Here is a 9997-nt window from a genome sequence, read left to right on the forward strand (position 1 = left end):
ATTTCAGTTATGTTACCACATGGGAAAACTACTAGCCACTGGTCAGTGGAATAGCAGCTTATTCCACCCCTGTTCTATGCATGTAAAATGAGTATTTTGTACAATCATCCATTTGCAAGTTTCTCTACAGACCTGTGAAGTATACAAGTTTTCAGGTTATCATTCAGAGAAGCAAAATTCTATTTTTAGCAATGCTGACCTTGACCTCTGACTGCCTGCTCCTTACATCAATAGGCTTAAACAAAGTTTGAATTTTGTATGGAACTTTATTCTGAAGTTCTTATCATGACAATGATAATGAAGCAAACTTCTATATTAGCAAGGATGACCTTGGCCTCTTGTAGACCACATCCCATATCAAATGGGTTCTATTGGTCAACTAGAGAAACCCACTCATCAATTTGAACTTTGTTTGATATTTTTTTTCAAGTTATTATTATCTGGAAAAGCATATTTTATTTTGAACAATGCTGACCTTGACCTCTGCATACCACGCCCAAAATCATTAGGCTTCTCTGCATCCACTAGAGCAACTCACACATCAAGTTTGAACTTTTCGATCAGGATCATTCATTCTGACTATCCTCTAGACAAGTCTAACCAAGCAGTTTTCTACCTTTAGCAATGCTGACCTTGACATCTGGTGACCACGCCTAAAATCAATGTGCATCCATTAGGGTAACTCACTTACCAAGTTTGAACTTTTTATAAACAATTATTCTCAAGTTATGGTCCGGATGAGCACTATGGCCAGACCAACGGACACTGACCAGTGTAAGTGTAGTGGTTATATCCTCCATTTTTGTTTTCGAGGGGGGGGGGGGGNGGGGGGGGGGGGGGGAGGGGGTTAACAAATACTCATTTAAAATAATAACATGTCCAGGTTTATGATATCTCAGAACAAGTGATCAACCGATTATACTGTAAATGGTGAATCTCATAATTAGACTTTGCTACATGATATGTTAATTGTGACTCCAGGTTACTCTGGCCTATAGCATAATCAGAATTAGACTTAGCTGTGTTAATTGTGACTCCAGGTTACTCTGGCCTTAGTATAATCAGAATTAGAATAGCTGTGTTAATTGTGACTCCAGGTTACTCTGACCTTAGTATAATCATAATTAGACTTAGCTGTGTTAATTGTGACTCCAGGTTACTCTGGCCTAAGTATAATCAGAATTAGACTTAGCTGTGTTAATTGTGTGAGATGATACAGGAAATGCATTACTTACTCTGGCCTAAATATCATCAGAATTTAAACATGTATATATTCATAGAAGTACTGTTACATGCAGAAATTCAATTATGTATGTATATTATGACAGTTATTGATTTATATGCAGTGAATGCATAAAGGCATGACATGCAATTCTAAACCCCCTGTCCAATACAAAAATGATCAAATTTCTTTTAACAGTTAATTTCAGCCCTGCTGTTCAAAGTGCCCTATTTTTTGTCATTAATTGATTCTATCAATCTACAATAGTAGTCAAAGGAATGGAGCAACACCTGTTTATCTATATGTTCAGTAATAGTGGAACTGAATCAGACCATAAAAGATTCAGAACATAGACTGTTACATACCTAGTAATACCATGTATAATTGTTGGCTCACAGGCATAACTCTGATTCTGCTTTGATATAACAATCAACCCATAATAAGAAAACAAAAATTGAGACAAAAAATTCTTAGCTCGCTAGAAATACTAGAGAGTATGCAGGGTTATAAAATTCTTATGTATATAGAAGTAATGTTACTTACAGGAGAAATCGATGGACTATTTTTTTTATCAAAATAGTATTTATTCATAGGTATAATGAATGTTACCTGTTGCCAAGTATTTCTCATGAAAACAGCCTTAAAAAAACCAGAGTTGTAACAATGATAAAACCAACCCTTGATATGTTCCGACTGTCCTGACCACGATATGGACTTTTTAACACAAAAAGCGGTTCACAAATTATTATCCGTGGTTATAGGGCCTTTGCAACCAGTCAAAGTCAACTCACTGGGGAGCATACAGCCGGTGCTGCCATTTCGGCGTTCACAGCTAGCATTATATAATGCAGTCACTGCCCAACCACGTACTTTTTTTACAGCTATGTAGAATGAAACAAGCAGAGTAACGTAGCTTGCTTTAAGATACAACACAGTGCCGTGCCGTGGCTCGAACCCACATTCCTTCGGTCACGAGCCCGCGGGCCTCCTACCACTAGACTGCCGTGCCTCCATGCCATGATATTAAGAAATTTGTCGTCGAAAAAGAGGGACTTAGAAGGAACAGCATGTCATCCTGAATCGATTGTACAGTCCCCTTTATAGATATAGCTAAGATGTATTTATTTTCTTGGACTTGAGCTTAATAGTCATTTTCTATTTTAAACATTTGTGAGAGAAGGGCACGATTTCCGAGAATAACCGTTTTTACGTTAGAAGTATTACTAATCCCCAACATATTAGCCACCTTATGACATGTGGTGATGGATCGCTGGTGTGTACGTTCAACATTTCGCTTTTATAAAAGAGAGTTATGGACGGTTCAGGCATCTGTTGTAATCAAGGGCTATATAATCAATTGACTAAAATGCACCGAAAGACCGTAGAAAATTAGCATGGAAATATTCGATTACATCTGCATAAGTAACGATTTTAAAAATAAAATGCGTGATGGATTGTGCATTAACTATGATGTATGATTTGGTTATACAGACTCGTATATAAATATCACTTATCATAGAAATTGACTCAATGAAAAACATTTAACTATCATAAATATTGAATTAAATATCAAATAAATTGACATACCACACACAAATCATTCAGGACGTTTATTAAACTTTGTTGATACACCATTGTCATTAGCAGTACTAAGTATATATGCACGAACATAAGGAAGGATGAAAATGTCCATCAATACTACAGTGATATTCCTCTTTATTACCGACGTGTCTTAGGAAATGGTTACTGTGAGGTGGATGTGTTTTGACATTAATTTCTGAAAATGAAAGTACGAGCATTGGTTGTTTAGTTACTGGATCAATCATTATATCATTTTCCTCATCATTGCTTTCTTATTGATTACACTACAAGACAGAGTTGTTTTTTTGGGGGGTTTTCAGCAAATAATGATTGATAAAAAGTGGTATTTTTTTATTTTCGCTGTACTGATCATACGGTCACTATTTTTCAAGACATTATAGATAGTATAAATAGATGAAAGCTGTTTTAACAGTGAAATAATGCACGAAATCATCAGGTACGAACAAAGTTGTTTTTCACGTTCTCTTATACGGGATAACGAAATAAACTTAGAAATATATGTTTCTATAAAACCCCTGTTAGTATTGATAACCTAATCAATATTGCTGGCTCTGTTTATTGGTTAAAGAGTGCATCTGCTAAGTCAGACATTGAAATGCACATTGAATTGGTCCGACCTTTTTTATGACAAGGGTGAGGTATACAATTTTAACTGGGTTTTGCTGCAGACACATGTATGAGTAATATATAGAGCTAATATACTTCAGCTTAAGATAGAAGGATTTTGTAAACTCTCCAAAAGTATAATTTTTTCTCGGGTTTCAGATATTTTATTTTTCTGAAATACCAGTTTACATGCACAACATACAATCTATTCTGCGTTTTATTTATTTTTTATATTTTTACATGTATATGGTGCACAGTACAGTTACGACAGCATGTAATCTTAAGAGTTTATGCAACCCTACATATTAAACCCATAATTTATCTAAGAGTTACCTCCCTTATATTTTAAAATTAGTACCATTAGCCATAATTATTGATCTTTACCGACGTGTCATTAGTACATAACTAACTATGTACCGTTCTTAAGTTACATCAACTATATAACCGTATCCAAATGTACCATTCATAAAATCAAATAGTTTATCGTATGCACACACCATTCAAATTCACCATTCATTCTAAATACAGCAGCCTCAGATCAGAGACGTTTATAGTAATATATACGTCTCTAGTTTGGAACTCTTAAGGAAAGGAAGATATTATCACAGCAAAGTAGCAAACATTATTAAACCTTCTGACCAATTAATGTGACTTAAGTAATTAACAAGGGAGATCATTTCACTAATCGTACCCTGCCTGAGACTCGAAATAATTAATGATCTCAGTGACGGCACTAATTCTAACCATTTCTCATTGTTTCTAGACAAAAATTGATACATATATGTTTGTACGTCTATAACATTTTAAGCGAATACGACATATTGATACATTATATAACAAATGGATGAGTCCCACGTAACGTATATCATAACCATAAAAGGTTCATCACAAAAAGTTACTCGAAAAACCCGTAAAAACAAATTGGAAGTGGACTCCTCACTTCCACCGCAGTATTGACATGATCAAGATATATCGGAGCAGCACTTCCCATAGCTTCTGTACGATATCACAATCACACGAACGACGGTGCGACGACAACTAGAATAATTGTTCGTTAGTGTTCTGTTTGTTAGCTTTTGGAATGGATTTCGATTAACTTTTGATATCAAGGCCATCAACAAAGCTTCCCATTCGAAATCAATTTCTTTCTTCCATGAAGTTCCTCCTGACTTTCAGATCCAACCTACCCACACCATTACGAGTGCTCGGAAAGTCACGTTTATTATACAATAAGCCTTAAAGCACATTTGGACGTTATTCTACAACTGTTCATGAAGACAATTGGTGTATTGGCGTTGACAAGGAATAGTTTAGTTTAACATGATTCCATCACTTGACAAAGAGCTTGGTCTTCTGACGGATCAGATGTTTGTCTTATACATAATAGGGATAAAAATAGCGGTGCACATGTCCTATTTAACGCGTTGTCTTCCTACGAAGCTTTGGCTGTTGTTTTCTCAAGTCCTCGATTTCCTCATGAAGTTGACGTTCACGTTCGCGTAACTTACGCGTCTCCTCGTCTCCGACGTTTTTCGCTGATCGAATTTGTCCAAGAAGACCTTTAACCTTGTCAAGGTCTTTTTTCAGACGATCTATCTCCGACTGAAGTGTTTTCTGAATCTCCATTCGCGTATTTTCTCCATCTGTCGACTTTTCCCGCTCTTTTTTAAGCTCGTCTGCTTTCCTTTTCAGCTTGCTTTTGAGGCTGTTAATCTCGACTTCCATCCGTTTTATGTCCTTCTCTTTAGTATCTACTACCTCAATGATGTCTCTATTACCCAACTCCTTCTCCAGTTTCGCCTGTAAGATCTTTTTCTCCAGTTTCATTTGTTTCACGTCGCGTTCCCGCCTGTTGAGCTCATCCTGAAGTTCCTTGACCTTCGCCGACTTGGAGTCCATCGCTCGATCTGCAGCTTGTTCTGCCATCCGCTCAAATTCGGGCTTCAATTGGTCAATGGCAAGTTTGACCATCTGCTTGGTGAAACTTCCAACGATTCTGTGAAATAGTTTGATACGGTAAAACATGATTTAGATATGATAGATTCAATCTTATTAAATTGTATGTTCAACAAGCCCTTCCTAAAAGGTAGTATTGTCACTCTATATAAATATAAATATCAACCCTATTTCAAGTCAGGCTTATCGACCCCAATTAAGCACATGAATTATATAAAAGATATTCCGTATTATTTTTATGGGGGTATCAGGTTACTTTAATGTCTTAGTACAGACTTAACCTCTTTATGTATCTTTTTTTATAACTAAACTCTTTTAACTAAAGTTCAATCAACCTAATTTGACATTTGAATTATCAAATTAAACTATAGAAATATATATTCAAACCTTTGATGGGTATGTTTGTTATTTCTAGACCTACCACTAAATGCATTTTGCGAGTGAAACAGAAAACAGTATACGACAGCGACAACACAAAAGGTCAAAATTTACCACAACGACAACACACAAGGACAAAATCTATCACAACGTCAACACACAAGGACAGAATTTACCACAACGTCAACACACAAGAACAAAATTTACCACAACGTCAACACACAAGGACAAAATTTACCACAACGTCAACACATAAGACAAAATAATAGACATCATCAATGTTAATGAAAACGAACAAAACAGTAAAAAAATAGCCCAGACGCCTCAAAGAATAAGCGTTTCCTGACCACACCTGGTACCCGTCGTATTGTCGCTTGTAAACCACAGCCAATATTCCGGTCCCTAACAATGATCTAAGACGCAGTAAATAAGAATTCACTGTTGCCTAGCAATGAGTCTCATACATGTACATGCAAATCAAGTCAGGTCAACGACCGTGAAATTTCATCGGTGAAGATTGCAGCCTCTAATATTCGATAAGAGGAAGCATCTGAACCAGAGGAACTTTGAGATGTAAAGTACCTGAAAGCAAGGGGAGCGCGTGCAGTACTATAAAGACATTGCTTAATACACGTATAAACAAATTAGGAATAATATTTTAAATCATGACTTAAATGTGACAAGTAATGACCACAGGACCCATATATTCTGCTAAGCTTAAGCAATTGTTACTCAAATATAAAAAATGCAATTTTTTGAGAAATATATGAAAAAATACAATTTTCTCTTGATATGCTTAGATAATCCTCTTTATATGTAAAATAAATCATAACGATTTGACGAACTGGACCCAGATTGTATTATATCAATTGACTAGTAATCCTACCCCAAACTTTTCCTGAAGTCCTGGAAATCTTTGTTCTCCTCCTCTGATAGAACCTCCAATGCATTGGTGACGTCACCTTTAATAATTAGAACAGTGAGATTACACGTCAATCAAACCATGTCATACTGACAATACGTGTAACAACGTCACTGTCAACGTTATATTATAGTTTATACTGTATCGTCGATTGATCAGTCACCTGCTTTCCTTTAGATTGTCGTGAACAAATATGAGGTGGTCTCCACATGTCGAGAAGTCATCGAGGAAGGAGGAGGGATTTCAGTCCCTTATCTCATAATATGTTTATCACAATAATTTCAATTCTAACATTTATTTTTGGACTTCATTTTGCCTTAAACCTTCTAAGCAGTGATTTTGTGTAATACGACGTAGTGTATCAATATATATGTAATCATACTACTAGCCTTGTGTATTACAGGTAGTAGGTAGTGTGATTGGTTGAGTGATGGGGATTTTCGTAAGTAATTTCCGAAATTACGAAAGTACTGTGTATGAGTCCCCAACGAGTTTAGGTTGGTTATCATAATTATCTAAATAAAGTTAGATCATTTTCAACTCGTATACTGACACGAGGTAATTTACAAACGAGAGTTAGAGTAACATGATAATCAGCCACCACGATTTTTGGGACCTTTTTCTCCCACAACGTTCAGATATTATATCTATAAAACCGTGTTTCTCTTGGAAAATCATATTTTTTTCTGACAAAATTAGGGACAAAAACTAATCAACGATCAACTTAAACATAAAATTTTAAAAAATCCAACATTTTCGAATCCAAAAAATATGAATCATGCAATTTCATATTATTAACATATAACTGTATTACTTAACAGACATATTTTAATTTGTGTTAATTATTTCAACAAATTAAAAAAAATCTCAAGGACACCATGGCTCTCAAGGGCCTTCACCTCTTCTAATGCTCGAAAAGGATGAATGTCCACTGTGTAATAATGACATTGATGTGAAAGGATATCAATGTTATAAAGTAGCAGGTTGATGAAGCCTATGGACACGTTGTATGGTCGTCATTAGGATGTGCTATTTCTTTGTGTAATATGAAGGTGAATGTTTGTGATTATGCTCACTAGAGAACCTTGTTTTTTGTTTTTATTTTTGTTTGTTTGTCACCACCCGAGCTCTCGGTGTGATGATGTGACACTATTTGGATTCGTCTTAGATTTACATTACGGGTCGCATCAATGAAGCAGAAGACGCTTTACCTTCCGGAACACCTGGTCTTATTCTTCGTGTACTTTTCTGGGGTTTCTATGTAAATCTTTTCTTTGTTCATAGTTTGCCCTAGTTTTATCGATTTTCAGTTAGAATTATGGGTTTGTCGACACTTTGGTATTCTCTGATATATTAGCCTTTATTTTAAACTTGTTGATACGATTAAGGAATAAAAGTAATGTGTTTACATGTTGTAACTTTAATTGGTTTGTTTGTTTGTTTGTTTGTTTGGGGTTTAATGTCCTCGCAAAAGCCAGGGTCATATGAGGACGGATACCTAGTATAGAGAGGCACCGCCTAAAACAGAAAATAGAGAGAAAAGAAAGAAGACAGGAAACGAAAAAGATCCCAAGTGGCTCTAACTAGATTGTATACGGTAAATGTATAACGGCATGTATGTGGTATTAATGGCGAGATATCCTAGTGGTTATAATACTCGACTCACGTGAGGTACCATTACTTCTTGAATCGTCATCGTGATAAGCCGCCGCCATATTGAATTGTGTAGTCTGCAACGAGAAGAAAACACGAACTTACACGTGTATATTGCATGTCCATAAAACTCTTTAGTCATACATTTCCCTGAAATCGTCATTCTGTTCAATATGAGGTTATAGATATGTATGTTATATGCATGTGTTCTTTTAACATTCTTGTTAATTTTAATCGTCAGCATAAACATCTTGTTTTGTACCTTATCGGCTAATATCAATTTGCCATTTTTTTTGTGCCTACATAAAAACGTTAAAACATTGTGTCAGTATTAAACATTACCGAATGATTTTTTTAAATAATTCATGTCTATTAAATTGAGTCATACACAAAATTTGACATTGTAGATATATGAATCTCTTAATATGTTAAGATTTGTTTTACGTATTCAAAATAAAACGTTCACGTAGATTTCTCTAAAATGTTCGGTGAACCTTATTTTGATTTCTTAAAATCAAATTTCTTTTGCTTTTTCTATTTTGTATAACGTAAATCTTGCAGAACAAATCTTATTATATTGCAGATTCAGAATTTCACAAAAGAAAGCAAACGTGTCAATCAATATATGTAGTGCTATGTATCTAAAATATGAACGATGTTTCTCGCTAATAGCATGAACATTATGATAATTAAATTACCCACTTAATGATTTTGCACATGAACCTTTCTTCGCTTTACATTACATTTGTTATATCAAAGATTTACTTTATGCATAAACAATGTACGTATCAAACGTTTCCAGGCCGACTGGTCCCTTCGTAATAGCTTGACAAAGGGTCCAGTTGGTCATGAAACATTGCAACACGCTTGATACGTACATTGTTTATGTATAAAGTAAAACTGTGATATCACATATTTCCAAACTTATGAATCTTATTGAACACAAAACATATAAATTTTCTCTAAATTTTCTCCCATTTTTTTTAATCTACATCCTCCCTTTTAAGATATTTCACCTAAATCAATTGCTACAGAAAACTTTACTATTTTTATTTCTTAGAGAAGTTTATGAACAGCTTCAAGCGTGTTTTATAACCACATTGTTAATACATATACATTCGTTGGTTGGCTTGTGCGGTACACTACAGGTACTACATATGTAACTAACTTACCTGTTGGTGCGATTTCACTTCAGTATGAAAGCAATTCAATCACATTTTCTCCTGCAACATAACTCTCCTGTTCACTAGAAAACTTTAACATAAAATGGCTAAGTATCTATACTGGCATGTCCTCACTGTTATAGTGTTTATCAAGGTCGTACGCTTCGCGAGAACTAAAGTGTTGACATTATTTCTGCCGCCAACCCTTTGTTTGTTCTGCTGGAGAATGGCTTTTTCTATAGCATGTGGACTTTGTGATAACGCGTCTAATTTATCTTCAACATACTATCTGGGACTATTCACAGAAAATAAAGGTATCGACCGGTTCCCTGTGTCTAACCAACGATCGTTTGGGTATCAGACGATAACCCAGACCTAACGCTATGAATGTAACTCCCTTCTTGGGAAGTTGTTTCCTACAAACAGAACCTTACACTATTTACTGTTTTTATTTGTGTAGTGTTTCCTTTGTTAAAAAAGGCAATGTTCGTGGTT

The 9997-nt window shown here is 35.2% G+C and overlaps 1 protein-coding gene across 1 annotated transcript; it reads right to left on the minus strand.

The window, feature by feature from the left end:
* Positions 1 to 2829: 2829 nt before the first annotated feature.
* LOC110461250 (putative golgin subfamily A member 6-like protein 3) lies at positions 2830 to 9586 on the minus strand. The gene is made up of 4 exons (XM_021514655.1): positions 9512 to 9586; positions 8353 to 8416; positions 6651 to 6726; positions 2830 to 5426 (listed from the first exon to the last, which is right to left on the minus strand). The coding sequence occupies exons 2-4, from the start codon at positions 8399 to 8401 to the stop codon at positions 4847 to 4849; spliced, it is 705 nt and encodes a 234-aa protein (XP_021370330.1). The 5' UTR covers positions 8402 to 8416; positions 9512 to 9586; the 3' UTR covers positions 2830 to 4846.
* Positions 9587 to 9997: the final 411 nt, after the last annotated feature.

Source organism: Mizuhopecten yessoensis, unplaced genomic scaffold (genome assembly GCF_002113885.1).
Source record: "Mizuhopecten yessoensis strain PY_sf001 unplaced genomic scaffold, ASM211388v2 scaffold10591, whole genome shotgun sequence".
Lineage (NCBI taxonomy): Eukaryota > Metazoa > Mollusca > Bivalvia > Pectinida > Pectinidae > Mizuhopecten > Mizuhopecten yessoensis.

Excerpts from the sequence above, each read along its gene's own strand:
- LOC110461250 (XM_021514655.1), bottom strand. The coding sequence starts at position 8,401 with ATGGCGGCGGCTTATCACGATGACGATTCAAGAAGTAATGGTACCTCA. Across the intron at positions 6,727-8,352 it reads AAGAAGTAATGGTACCTCAC|GTGACGTCACCAATGCATTG; the intron begins GTGAGTCGAGTA and ends TAATTATTAAAG. Across the intron at positions 5,427-6,650 it reads GACTTCAGGAAAAGTTTGGG|AATCGTTGGAAGTTTCACCA; the intron begins GTAGGATTACTA and ends ACTATTTCACAG.